The 15002-nt window shown below is 39.9% G+C and overlaps 1 protein-coding gene across 2 annotated transcripts in view; it reads left to right on the top strand.

Moving 5' to 3' along the window:
* The window catches only part of LOC132815497 (protein FAM135B-like), a 369978-nt gene that overhangs the window by 260649 nt on the left and 94327 nt on the right, over positions 1–15002 (top strand). For both annotated transcript variants that reach the window (XM_060824465.1, XM_060824467.1), the window contains exons 9-11: positions 2331–2380; positions 4585–4740; positions 10899–10972. In XM_060824465.1, the coding sequence (XP_060680448.1) occupies positions 2331–2380; positions 4585–4740; positions 10899–10972 (280 nt within the window). The remainder of the gene's footprint in view (positions 1–2330; positions 2381–4584; positions 4741–10898; positions 10973–15002) is intronic.

Genomic DNA, 15002 nt, shown 5'->3' with positions numbered 1-15002 from the left:
AAAAGGCAGTACTTTTACTCTTATTTGCCTGTGGTTGAAAGTAGTTGTTGATATAGATTAGATTAGATTACTTACAGTGTGGAAACAGGTCCTTCGGCCCAACAAGTCCAGACCGACCCGCCGAAGCGCAACCCACCCATACCCCTACATTTACCCCTTACCTAACACTACGGGCAATTTAGCATGGCCAATTCACCTGACCCGCACATCTTTTGGACTGTGGGAGGAAACCGGAGCACCCGGAGGAAACCCACGCAGACACGGGGAGAACGTGCAAACTCCACACAGTCAGTCACCTGAGGCGGGAAATGAACCCGGGTCTCTGGCGCTGTGAGGCAGCAGTGCTAACCACTGTGCCGCCGTGCCGCCCAGATAATAAAGGAGCTGAATATTTTGGCAAATCGACCACATCTTTTTCTTTAAAAATCAATTAAGTACTTCATTCATAAATTATCTAAGAGTAAATGCAGGTGTAAACAGTTCAATTCTATGAAGAAAATATTGTGGAATTTTGACATCCCTCATTAGAGCTTTGATACAGTTGCAACATTTTTTTTCTAAAGTTGAAAGGAAACTATTTGCATTCCCATTCAGGCCACAATGGTATCTTGAAAGTTAACAGACCTTCATTGTACGTCGGCAGAAAGACTTAAATGGTGGCCTCTCCCCACTACGTCTTGGTGATAGATGTCCCAAGCTTTAGTGCATGTTCTGGATAAGGGAGGGGGGAAGAACATACCCAACATTGCCCTCATCCAGATGCTCACCTTTGTATGCAGCTGCACCAAGTTGTGTGTAGACCCTCAGTACACAAACAACAAGTGTCACTACATGCTGAGGATGTACCCATCCCTAGCATTGCGAAGGATGCCAAGTAGTTGGACCGTTACGTATCACTTGTTCTTCATGGAAACATTTGCCGAGAAAACCCTTGACAACAAGTCCATCAGGCAGTGTTAGCATGTAATGTCCCGCATAGAAAGGAGAGGATCAATTCTGTCAGGAGGGTCCCTGAGCAGACTGTCATTTTGAAAAATACCTCATAGCTTGAACTTTCCATTAAGCACCAAATCATAGCTTGGACTGGTGGTGAGAGGGGCAGTACCTGTACACTCAGTACCACTGCTTGCTGCCCTTAAGACGATTGTGGTGGTGACGACGCTGTCACACATCTCCTTTTGGAAAGAGCCTTTGCAAAGAAAGCCCAGCAACTGATATGGGTATTTCTCTCGAGGTTTATCCCGGGCAGGTCTGTGATGGAGGACCCTGTGCTGTATGGGCTTCCCTGGGACACACACCGATGGAGCCTGGAGGACCACCAATTAAGTGAAAAATACTCTTTGGTCTGCCTGAAAGTTTTTGATCCTCCCGTACAAAAGGTGGACCTCAACCCAGTGTTACAGACTTGTATATCTTAAAGATAACAGGGGGCCTTTTGCAGGTTAGTACTAACTCTCTACTGTGTGGATGGAAATGGTTTTCTAAACTGCCATCCACGTTTGACATCTGATGGCAGAGAAGATACAGCAGCACATAGAAGTGGTGCAGCTATTTTCAGAGGTCAGCTAATATGTGTTTTAACTGAAGTGTCATTATTTGACTTCACTGTTCATGTCCATAAGTGACCCATTCTTTGTTCAGGTATGTACGCCAGTAGGCTTTGGGGTATAATTCATATCCAATGAGTTTGATAAACAACCAAGCTGCAATTGACGTAAAGCTAGATCTAAACATAAAATACATCACACAGCTCTTCATTCCAAAACTTATTCCTTCAGGTAAGTTTAAACATTAGAATGCTGCAAGTTAGAAAGTTGATTTTGAATGTGAACTACATTGAATGGCACCATTTTGAAGTGAGATAGAAATTTCAGATTACTGCCGCAAAATTTACCCCACAACCTCATTTTCATAAGAAGTGCACTTAAAGATAATGCAATCATCAAAATGACCATTATTGGGAAAAAAAAGACTGCCGCTGCAGAAAATGCACAAGTTTGTCGGTATCTGTTAACCAAAAAAAGGTAAATTTTTTAGGCCTATACCGTTTCTCGCAATGTTTCTATCAAACATCTACACCAATAATATTAACTTGGCTTTTTTCTGTCAGATATTGGTGGGTTTTCTTTTGAAGCTTAAAAAAAGTTAACATCAGAAGCGAAGCTGAGAGCACAGGGAACAATGGTGATGGATAAAAATGCCTCTTCTTCACGCTTCATGATTCAGATTCCATTTGCAGTCTTTTTCTGTCTATACATTATCGCACAATGTATGATAGTTACTTTGTAATTGAGCGATAGAATTCTGATCGTATTTTTTTTTGCTATCAGAGGACTGCCTCATCAAAGAAACATTGTGCCAGCTTCGCATTAACTTGCAGGTAAGGATTTTATTACCTATTCTAAAAGTGTCTGCTTTATATTTGAATGAAATTGAACTTCGGCAATTGGGAAAAAAAATGGACAGGAGCAGATCATCCACCCACTACTGTTCATTTAAAATTTCTGCCAAAGTCAAATTTTAATTTTCACTGTGACTTAAATCTTGGGCAGCACAGTGGCTCAGTGGTTAGCACTGCTGCCTCACATCGCCAGGGACCGGGTTCGATTCCAGCCTCGGGTGACTGACTGTGTGGTGTTTACGCATTCTCCCAGTGTCTGCGTGGGTTTCCTCCAGGTGCTCTGGTTTCCTCTCACAATCCAAAGATGTGCAGGTTAGGTGAATTGGCTGTGCTAAATAGTCCGCAATGTTCAGCGATGTGTAATTTGGATGCATTAGTCAGTGGTTAGATGTAGGGAAATGGGTCCGGGAAAGTGCTTTATAATATTGAAAGGGGGGTAACTGAGAGATAAACACTGCACAGGTATGCCCCCTCCACTATACAAGCCTGATGGGTATCACTGATCGTTTATTCCAACAATATCAATGGATTTGTTCTTTTTGAAAGATCCTGTATCTACTGTTTTGTGACTTTCTCAAATGCATTCTGTGGACTTCAAAATGTGAGAGGATTTGCGAGACTTTTTGATCTCCATTCTTTAGGCTGAATCCAATAAGCACCATTTGGACGTTCCCTCAGAAATGTGATGCTTCTTCTTACCTATCCTTGATTAACTAGCAGATTTTCTGTTTGCGTGTATTGATGCATTGTTTTTTTTACCCATGTCTAGTTGGCTGACATTGTTTTTCAAAAATTAAGTGAAGAGATCTCAGGAGAATGCTGCATTGTTTTGTTGGTTATTGTTTCTCACTGTGATGATATGTGCTATTGTCCACTTGTGAGTATTCCTGCTGCCACTGTTGACATGTCAAAATATAAAGGAAAGAAGCATTTTGTGTTCTTAAAGGAGAAAGTGAGGACTGCAGATGCTGGAGATCAGAGCTGAAAATGTGTTGCTGGAAAAGTGCAGCAGGTCAGGCAGCATCCAAGGAACAGGAGATTCGCGTTTCGGGCATTCTTAAACCCAACTATTTCTGAATTCTAAAAATAGTGAATCAATTGATGAGGTAACACATTCACCATAGTTCCAATTTTAGAATCAAAGCATATTGCAGGTGTAGAAATAGTCAAAAATAAATTGCGCAAGAAAATGTTTTGATAACAGTTTGAATGATTTGTAAGGGCCTTGTAATCATTTTGAGCATTCTCAGGGTAATACATTCTCACTATAATTCTCCAGCCATTGTATGTGACAGAGTGTGACATCTACAGGATTAAAAGGTACTGCAGATACCAATGAGGTGAATGAGTTTATGCTGCTTATTACCACACTTGTCGCATTTTTATCCTCCAGTGTGTTTGTTTGTTCAAAGGAAAAGCAGCAAATCTGAATATGTAAGAAATATATAAATCATGAGCAAGTAAAGGAGACAATAAGAAACTGCTAAACATTTAAATGCCAGATGGTGGAATTTGAATTCAATAAAAATCTGGAATTAAGAGTCTAATGATAAAAATGAAACCGTTGCCAATTGTCAGGGAAAAGAAAACAGCTGGTTCATTAATGTTCTTTAGGGAAGGAAACTGCCGTCTTTACCTGGTTTGGTCTACATGTGACTCCAGACCCACAGCAATGTGGTTTTCTCTTAAATGCCCTCTATGTAATTTGGGATGGGCAATAAATACTGGCCTTATGTATGATGCCCTTATTCCAATGAATGAATGAAAAAAAAACAATTATTTTGAATGCCCAGTTAAACAACTTAATAATAAAAATAAAATTAAAGTAATGGAATTACTCAAATATTTTTGAAAACAAATGTCACCTCCAACTTTTTGTCGACAATGGAAATTTCTAATGTGCAAAATAAAATTTTAAACAACATTAAATAGAATAAAATACATATTTAACTATAACATGTTCTATTAACATGTTCTGTTAAGAAATACACCATGATTTAACAGCTCAATGTTTCTGAATTTTATTCCTGTTAAAATTTCATCATTTAATATATAAGATCTCTACTTTTATCTTGCTGCTCAAAATATGTTACCTCATGTTCATAACACTGCCAGTTTATGAAGTGTGACTGTAGGATAAGGTAAGTTCCTTTGGTTGTAAAATATTTATGATTTTCTTGCAGATGTTCAACAACCCAGACAAAGTGGCAGAACAGATCAGCAGGGACCTGGCCCAGCTCTGTTCCTGCCTTGCAGCGCTGTGGAGTCAGTTTCTAGACAGTATGACACACCAACCAGACGTTACAGCCTTCTTAAGCCAAGATCATCACAGTCTGAGGGTAATATAACAATTGTAACATACGCAACATCTTGTTTTGTTCCACCCAAATGTAACCATGTTGTGACTCAGATTGTTCACTTCCAATAAAGGGTTATTAACAATTAAATGTTAAAAATTCAATGTTTAATTGAAATCTGGATGGAGAGGACTTAACAAACTCACATAGAAAAAGTGAGTCTTCTGTGTGTGTTTTTAGATGAGGAGAAAAGGTACAAAAGGGATCATACACTGTTCCACCACTCCCTGAAAGAGGTCAAACAAAAACAACCCTTTTGCCTAGATTGGGTCCATCTATCAAAATTTTCTCTTATGCCTCTTGGAGCATATGAATATCCCAGTGAGGTTGCCAAACCATTCAGCCATTTTCCAGATTGATTTTCTCTTATTATCCCTATGAACCACATGGCTTTCTTAAAAAAAAGTCTACCGCCATCTTAAAAGAAGCATTTCTTTAAAAAAAAGCAGACAAGAATTGCATAAAAAGATCTGATGGGAGTAAAAATACTTGATTAAATGACACCTGGCTGTTTAGTAACTGCAAATCGGAAAGAAAGGAGATTGTGTAGAGGAACTGTCAACGTGGAGGCCAAGAGGAATGAGACAAATCATACCATGGCCTGTCTATGAATTAGAAGTATGACACAAATCTAACTACCTTAGTCAGCAATGTATTAAAACACACTGCCTTTTGAGGAACAAAAGCTCTTAGTCCTCTGTAAGAAAACATTTCTCCTCATCGATCTTAACTGGGAAACATTGAGTTCCCTAGTTTTAGCTTCTCCCACAAGAGGAAACATCCTGTCCAAATCCATCCTGTCAGAACCCCCCGAAAGTTGTACATTTCAATCAAGTCATCACTTACTCTTAACTTTAGCAAGTACAAGCCTAACCTGTCTAACCTTTCCTCAGAATACACATACATTAGTCTCGTAAGACCTCTCTGAAATTCTTCAAATGCATTGACATACTTTTTAAATGTTGTGAGGAATTATCTGGATGAGCACTTAAAATGCCAGGGCATAGTAGGCTCTGGACCAAATGTAGGGAAGTGGGATTATTGTAGTTGGTGTTTGTTGGTCAGCATAGACATGGTGGGCTGAAGGACCTGTTTCTGTTTTGTATGATTATATGACATAACTGTCAGACTAGGACTGTGGCAGGTGGTGAGGTTACCAACATATGGGGAAAAAAAATGACTTTAGCCTTTGCATTTATGCAAAAAAGTATCGATAGAAGTGATCACATTTGGTCCTTTATGTGAAGGTGAAGTCCTGTTATCATATTAAGGATACCCTGTACCATGTTGAATGGCACTACCATAACCTGAAATGGAATAGACTTCAAGTGGATCTAGTAATGTAAAACTAGACATTTGTGAGGCACTGTTTGCCATCAGAAGTACCTGTAACCTCATTTCCCCCACTCTGCCATTACCGTCAATCCAAGAGATCAAGCCTGGTTCAGTACAGAGCGTATGAAGGCATGTCAGCAGCAGCATCCTGAATACCGAGAAATGAGAGGTCACCAAGGTGAAACTATAACATAGACATTCCAAGCAGCATAAACGGCAAGTGACAGACAGGGTTAAGAGATCCCATGACCAACAGATCAGGTCTTAGCTCTGCTGCTCTGTTATTTCCAGTTCTGAATAGTGGTGAACAATTAAATATCTCACCTGAGGAGGAGGCTTCACAAATGTTCTTACCCTCACCAAATGGGGAGTTTAGCACTTCAATGAAAACTAGAAGACTGAAGTGTTTTCCATCATTTTCATTTGGAAGTACCAGGTGGATGATCCATCTTGGCCTTCTCCTCAGGTCCCCAGCCTTGCCAGGCTTCAGCCATTTTGATTCTTTCCATAACTAGGAACAGCTGAAGGCACTGTATAGTGCAAAAGCAATGCACCCTAACAACATTCTGGCAATTGTACTGATGACTTGCTCCAGGATTAGCCACATCACTAAACAAGCTGTTCCAGTACAGATGCAGTACTGGCAACTACTTAACAATATGGAAAACCTCCCAGGTAAGTCCTGACCAGAAAAAGCAAGACAAATCCAAGCTGGCCAATTATCATCCTATTTGTCTCCTTTTGATTATCAACAATGTATTCAAAGGGGTTGTCATCAGTGCTCTCAGGCAGCACGTACTCAGCAACAATCTGCTCGCTGGTGCTTAGTTTCAGTTCGTCACATCTTAGTGACCCTGATCCTCCAAATTGACCAGAAAAAAAAACTCAATAGTGAATGACTGCCCTTAACACCAAGGTAACAATTGTCTGTGTGTGATCTCTAGGAACTCTACCAATGTGATCCAGCAATCACTGTGACTCAGTAGTAGGGCTGGGTGACAGCAGCAATGACTGTCTTCAATTTGGTGTTGTACATGGCTCAAGTGAACGCATTGCCATTAACTCAGTCTCAGGGCAGCACTGCACAAGTTCCTCAGGGTAATGTCCTTTGCCCAACCATCTTCAGCTCCTTTGTCAATGTCCATCTGCCATGGGGTTCGAAAAGCACCATTCATCACTCCTGAGGTACAGACGCAGTATGGGTCCTAGGGCAGCAAGACCTGAACTAAATTCAGACTTGGGCTGATAAATGACTACTCATATTTGTGCTACAGAAGTACCTAGCAATGATGAGAGAATATAACCATCTTCCTATGGCAGTGGATGACATGAACACTGCTGAACCTACTCCTGCACTATCAATACCCTCATTTTATCATTGACCAGAAACAGAAGTTCACTAGCTGTGGTCAGAGAAGAAGATCAGAGGCTGGAAATTCTCGGGTGAGCAATTCACTTCCTGACTGCAAGTTTCTAAGATGGGACTTCCTATCTCTGAGGAGTGAAGGTCCAGCTCTGCACTAATTAAGGCAAACCTCACTTTTCCTTTGTTTGTTCATGGAATATGGACCTCATTGGCTGTGCTAGCATTCATTCCACTTCCTTTGTCTCTCTTCCAATTAAGAGTCAACCACACTGCCATAGATGGCAGATTTCCTACCATGGAGGATAGTAGTAGACAGGTAGGATTTTATGACAATATACTATGGTTCCATGTTTGCCATAGGCTAGGATTTTGTATTCCAGGTTTTCATTGAATTCAAATTACCCCATCTGCCAAGGTGGGGTTCAAAGACATGCCACCAGCATTATGGGGCAGCCAGATTGCACTTTGGCAAAGTGTCAATCAACTTCAGTTGGCGAGGTGGGTAATTCATTTTGATCGCCATTCCCAACCCCATAAGGTACATCCTCGGCAATTACTTGGAAAGCGATTGTTACTGAAGCAATTCTTTTCCTGGATAAATTGTGCAGTAAATGCACTGTACAATGCAATGAAAGACTCATTTATGTGAAGTTTCATTATCTGGTGATCAGTAACAGATTGTTAGCAATCCAGTTGTAAAGGTGAATGAAGATGTCCTGAGAAAACTTTAGTTGCACAACTTGATTGAACTTTTTCAGTCCAGTCATTTGTTTCTTTTGCTGTACGATCCTTCAACTGAATTCCCAGCAAAATATTACTTTTCTCAAGGGAACTCATATGAAATGGTTGATATTACCTGAGCTTTCCAATGACATTTATCAGCAAAGCAGTGTGATAATGCCATTCATGTTGCAGTAATCCAGCTTATTTTTAAATGAAATTTTTCCTTTTACAATTATCAATACATCATTGGCAAAGGATTTGAAATATAATACAAGTCAGCAAGGTGTTTTCACTTTGTATAATGACAATCATCCTCTCCTGTTAATAATAGCTGAAAGGGATAACTCTCCCTTTACCTGAGACTTAGAGGTGCCGGTGTTGGACTGAGGTAGACAAAGTTAAAAATCACACAACTCCAGTGTGCTCCAACAGGTTTATTTGGAAGTGTTAGCTTTTGTCGCGCTGCTCCTTCAGCTGGTTGCATGAAGGAGCAGTGCTCTGAAAGCTAGCGCTTCCAAATAAACCTGTTGGACTAAAACCTGATGTTGTGTGATTTTTAACTTTATCTGGAGTGGAGACAGTGTAAAGGTAGAAAATGGTTCAGCTGTGTTTTTGCTCTACAGACAAATAGTTTTACATTTAGATCACACTTGCACTTTGCAACCAAGATCAGCTTGGAGGTTTTATGAGGATTTGTCTCATGAACCTGAGTTCTAATGCCCTGAATTAACATATTGTTTGAAATATATTGGTTTGATCAGAGAAGAGGGCTCTGTTGAGCGTTTCTAAAACATTGTTTTGTTTTACTATTCATTTCTGCCTTTTTATGGTACGTTTTACAGTATTTTAAATGTGTTGAAGGTAGAGAGAAAGCACAGTGGCAAACGGTATACAAGCACTTAACTAGGATTTAAGAAACATTTTAAATTGCACATTGGGGCTAAATAATGACTGTTAGTCAAATTATTGTTTCTCCATTTCTGAGACATTGGTTTAAATAATGTGATGAAAAATTTCCTATCTCTCTGGTACCATAAAGGTGGAGGTAGAGGTAGGATTGGTGTGTTGCTGGGAAGTTTGTGAAGTTATAGTAACAGAATCCAAGGGTTAGAAGTCAAAATAGTGCGTAGTTTGTTAGTGAACTTATCGGGCTAATTTTGATGTGGCTGGGTATAGTTAGACCTTGTTCTTGTATGGATCAGAGTGGTGGCGGAAAAGCACAGCATCCAAGGAGCAGGAAAATCGACATTTCAGGCAAAAGCCCTTTAGATCAGCACCACTCTGATCTAAACTCTGGTTTCCAGCATCTGCAGTCCTCACTTTTGCCTTGATCTTGTATGGTCATGTTTCTGAATGTTTCCATCATAAATTGTTGAAAGTATAAGCCAAAGATATCAAAATGACGGAACGAACATTACTGGGACCTTACTGAACAGGACAAACAGGTGTATCTCAGCTTAACCAGTCACCTTGAAGGATTGTAAAGTTAATAGTGCAATGACTGAACTGAAAGTGGATGAATTCAATATTAAATCAGGTGCATAAAGAGTGATGAGCAGAAGTGAAAGAAAGACTAGGTTTTTTAAAAATTCATTCATAGGATCTGGTTGTCACTGGTTGGATCAGCATTTATTGTCCATCCCTAACTGTACAGTGGATAGTTAAGAGTCAACCACATTGCTGTGGGTCTTGGAGTCAAATGTAGGTCAGATGAGGTAATGATGGCAGATTTCTTTCCCTAAAGGACTTTAGTGAACAAAATGGGCTTTTCCTGATAATTGGCAGGGTTTAATAGTCTTCATTAAACTTTTATTTCCAGATTATTATTCCATTTAAATTCCACCATCTGCCATGGTAGGAATCAAACCCAGGTCCCCAGAACATTACCTGGGTCAATGGATTAATAGTCTAACAATGAGAAAGACAAAAAAGGCAGAAAAGAATCGTAAAACAAAGCATTTTTTTCAAAAGTCGACAATAATTTCAACTACTGAAAATGTGTTGCTGGAAAAGCGCAGCAGGTCAGGCAGCATCCAAGGAGCAGGAGGATCGACGTTTCGGGCTTGAGCCCGAAGAAGGGCTCATGACCGAAACGTCGATCGTCCTGCTCCTTGGATGCTGCCTGACCTGCGCCTTTCCAGCAACACATTTTCAGCTCTGATCTCCAGCATCTGCAGTCCTCACTTTCTCCTAATAATTTCAACTATGAAGGAATTAAATTCCACATTTTTAATATTTAAAATCAGTGACAGAGAGAAAAGTTGGCAGTGTTAACATGTTGGTATCAGGATACAACTTGATTTAACATTCTGTAATGAGTTCATTTACTGCATAAATACAACATCCAAATGCCAGGCCATGCATTTTGAAGAAGTTAGCGACATTCCATTTTCATAAAGCTGATAACAAAGCAACTTCTGGCTTTTGTAATTGAACTGTCGTTGATCTGACTTTGTACATAAATAGCGCTGAGTGTCATTAGGCTTATTGTTATTTTGACACTGAAAACCTGCTAAGTAATTACTGTTTCTACAGGCTAAATTGTGAAATTCAAATTGTACTATGCTTCAGTGGCTGTTTTTGTGCAGGTTTTTATTGGTGAAGTGACATAGCCGAGGCAGAGAAGCAACATTTGGTGACAATTAAATTAGATGCTGTAAAAATAGAAGAAATAATTTAGAAAATTGAGATGAAAGAAACTCATGTCTCTCTACAGGTAAGAAGATTCTCAGAGGCTTTCTTCTTCATGGAGCACCAGAAGCAGATGGCACTTACATTCCAGGAATATGTGTAAGTCCTTCTATCAATCTCCATTTTAGGATTGAGTTTATTTTTCAATAAGTATTTATAGTTTAGTTATGTTTAATGGTCAACAAGTGAAGAAACAAATTATATTTTCAGTTTTACTTAATAGAATACTGACGTCACATCATATTGTCTGTAGTTTTATATCTATATTATAATTTATTATAATGTACCGTATGTCCTCAAGCCACAAGAAACAAATGCTGGAAGAGATTCATCTTTCTGGCTTTATCAGCACAGGACAAATATTTCATCACTTTGAAGTTGAAAGAATGAAACAATTTCACATTTAAAATCCATATAGCTTTGTAACTACATGACATTGTACTTAAGATCTATAAATAGTATTGTAATGACTTTAATCTTTATGTATTTGGGTATATCGTGAAATGCTATTTTGTTAACCCACCAGAGTAATAAGGTTTGATGCCTTAAGGAGACAGGAAATAATAGGAGGTAAACTCAGTAAGATGACCATCACTCTTAAGAAACCAATGATTAATCAGACATTCTGCGCATTGCTAATTTGAGACTGAACATGTGATCTTTATGTATGAGATGGCTAATTAGAGTTCAGGATGCCCCTGATGATGTGCACAGGGTAGCAAGGGTTAATAAGCCACATCAGTTAGTAGCTAAGTGTGAGAAATGAGTGCTGAGGAAAGAAAACAGAAGAACTTCAATCAGTGAAACAAGAGACACGTTAGCTTGAAGTCCCAAGATGGCATTCTCATTAGAGCCATTGTAACAGGAGCCATTCTAGTAAGAGCCAACTAATTGTTCCTTTGTAATAACCTCTGTGCATATTGTGAAAACAAGCTTATATTTGGAATGGTCTTGCAATTTATCAGGATGCAAAGATATTTAACTGACTCCCACAACATTAAGTCAAAAATTGTGGTGCTTGGAAAGCACAGCCGGTTAGGCAGCATCCGAGGAGCAGGAGAGTCGATGTTTCCTCACTTTCTCCCACAAAATTAACTCAGTCTACAATTTAAATTGACATAACTCTTACAATTAAGATTCAAAAATGAACTCTGAATGATGCACATTTGCAATTGCCAGGTAACTGATTCCGTTTTATTAGACAAGCCCAGGTAGATGAATTTCTGTGCTCTCACCTGTGATGATTTTGATGCTGTGGAGAATTTAACAGACTGGAAATACATAAGGGGGATACATCTGTACCAATTACATCTATTGCTAAAAGGTCGGTGGACAACCTTCCTGTATCACCACCAATTTGAGGCCATTTGCCTTTTTAAGGGCCACGTTGTGTAAATTTTATTGTAGTCTTTGGAGGGAATCCCTTGTTCATAGGGACTCAACAGCTGACCAAGCCACCTGGCATTGGAAACAGTGGGATGGGCTGTGCACTTTTGGTAGACTTGATGCTGTTCCTTTTTCCCTGTGACTTCCCTCCTTTCTGCTATCCAGTGAAATTCCTAGGCCTCAAATGGGTGTCGGATCAGTAGCACCCATTTAAAAGCGTTGTCAGTCTTTAGTAGATCTCAGAGGATAAAATTTGCAGCCTGCCTGGGGCCCTTCACCTCAGATGAACGCCCACTGCAGGCCCTGTAAGTGGCTGAGTGTAATGAGATACAGCAGCCCATCAAGGTAAAGGGTGAACCAGGACTCATGCTAGTTCTCCAACTGGTGGTTGAGACCCCCAGTGCCTCCATGAGACTCTGCACAATGAAATCATGTCATTGAGCAGAAACTGTTATTGATGGGTTAGGCTTATGCGATTGTATCCACACTATCAGCAACACTGTCATGGCCAGTAAACCAGATGGAACACAGGAAAGGAAAGGAGATGAGAAACAAAGAAAATGTGTTCAGGAGAAGGCTATTCGGCCCTTTGGTTCTGCTCAGCCATTCAGTATGAACATGGCTGCTCATCCAACTCAGCCCCTGCTCCTGACTTTACCCCATACCTTTTATCCCTTAAATCCTAAGAACTATATCCATTTCCTCTTTGAAAAACATTCAATATTTTGGCCTCAGCTGCTTTCCCGTGGCAGAGAATTCTACAGGCTCAACAATCTCTGGGTATCAAAAAACACTCCTCATCTCAGCCCTAAACGGCTTACCCCGTAACCTTGGATGTGACCTGTGGTTCTGGATTGAATTACACTGGCCACTATTATGTATTATGTAGCAGTTATTTGGGACATTAGCAGATGCCTGGGCAAATGGAGGAATCTTGGGCAGAAATTTGCATGGCAAATGAAAATGATGAATGTAGTGCTGAAATAAAAAGTAGAAAGTGATGGAGAACTCTGCACCGAAACAGCAACTATGAAGCTAGAAACAGAATTGATGTTTCACTTCCAATAAAACTCTTCTTCCAAATCTGAACTTCAGATTCTGAAGAAGATTCATATTGGACACAAAACATTGGGTGGAATCATATTAAACTCTGAATTATGTGGACTGTGGTGTGATGTGTGTCAGAATCAGGTGAGATAGTTTAGTGAAGCCCATTTTGGCATTGAGTTTGTCATGCGGCAACTTGTATATAATTTAATTGACCTGTTCAGCGATCTTGTGATGCATGTCTAGTGCAGGTGGGACTTGAAACTGGACCTTCTACTCCAGAATGAGAGACATGCCACAACATAAGATGAGTCCTTTGCAAGATTTTGTATACTTTTCTCAAATGATTTTGTGAGATTTTTACTAAGCAGTGGTTAATTCCCAGTTGACACTCGTTATGAGTTGCATTTCTTGTTAACAACCCAACTTGTAGGATCAGTTTGCAGTTTTACTAACCTCACCATACAGACGAGTCATCAGGAAATCTTGACATGAAAAGTGTTATTGTTTTCTGGCAGGTTCAACTTGCTACAAAGGACCTCCATGTTGGACACTGGAGACCAAGATCCCGGGCACGGTGTATTAGGACTGGATATGCATACCCAACATTCATTGACATTGGCATCTGATGTGCCAACCTCTATAAATTCTCATGGCATACATCAGATTCATTTACAGGAGGCTTCTGTAGTTTACTCTTGCCCTTCTGGCTGCACTGGTAATAATTACTGCAGTTGTTCAACAAAAAAACTTGATGCTTGTGAACAGCACCCAATTCATTGTCTAGATCAGGCTGTAATCTCTGGGGTTTTTTGCTCAATATCAGTGCTCATGATCAGTGCTCATGATATCAGAACCTTTTGGATACTCACTTGCCTGGCATTTTATCTAGGCTTGTCTTTTATTTCCCCCTTAACAGGGATATCAGGCTAATATCACACATATCTTGCTGTGCAACCTAGTGCAGATTCAAAGCCAGGAAACCTGCCACAGTTGTCTCTAGGCCACGGATCAGTGACGGGAATAATCTTCACTCAGGATACAGAAGGTCAAGGACAGCCTCTGATACCAGTCTGGATCCTGCTGTCAGAGTCAGGGATCTTCTGCTGATTGGCATTATAGAGTCATAGAAACATACAGCATGGAAATGGACCCTTTGGTCCAACTTGTCCATGCTGACCCGATATTCGAGATGAATCAAGCCCCATTTAGCAGCAATTGGTCCATATCCCTCTAAACCCTTCCTATTCATATACCCATCCAAATTTCTTTTAAATGTTGTAATTGTACCCACCTTCACCACATCCTCTGACAGTTCGATCCATACACTCACCATCCACTGCATGAAAATGTTGTCCCTTTGGTCCCTTTTAAATCTTTCCTCTCTCACCTTAAACCTACTGGTTTTGGACTTCTCCATTCTGGGGAAAAGACCTTGTCTATTTACCCTATCCATGCCTCTCATAATTTTATAAACCTCTAAGTTCAGAATTCTGGGTATTCCAAGATAGAGAACTGGAAAAAATTGTGGCTGTAAAAGATGCTCTTTTTTTTAGGTATTTTCAGTGTTGGAGCTGATTTCCCCGAATTCTAGGAGCAGTGATTACTGTTTTATACAGTGTTGCACTGTTTTGGAACTTTTGGAAAGATCAAAGCATTAATTGCTGAATGACAGACAAATCAGTGCCAGTGATTC

Source organism: Hemiscyllium ocellatum, chromosome 4 (genome assembly GCF_020745735.1).
Source record: "Hemiscyllium ocellatum isolate sHemOce1 chromosome 4, sHemOce1.pat.X.cur, whole genome shotgun sequence".
In the NCBI taxonomy this organism is placed as follows: Eukaryota; Metazoa; Chordata; class Chondrichthyes; order Orectolobiformes; family Hemiscylliidae; genus Hemiscyllium; species Hemiscyllium ocellatum.
Note: the sequence above shows the minus strand (reverse complement) of the source record. Positions and strands in the feature narration are given on the sequence as shown.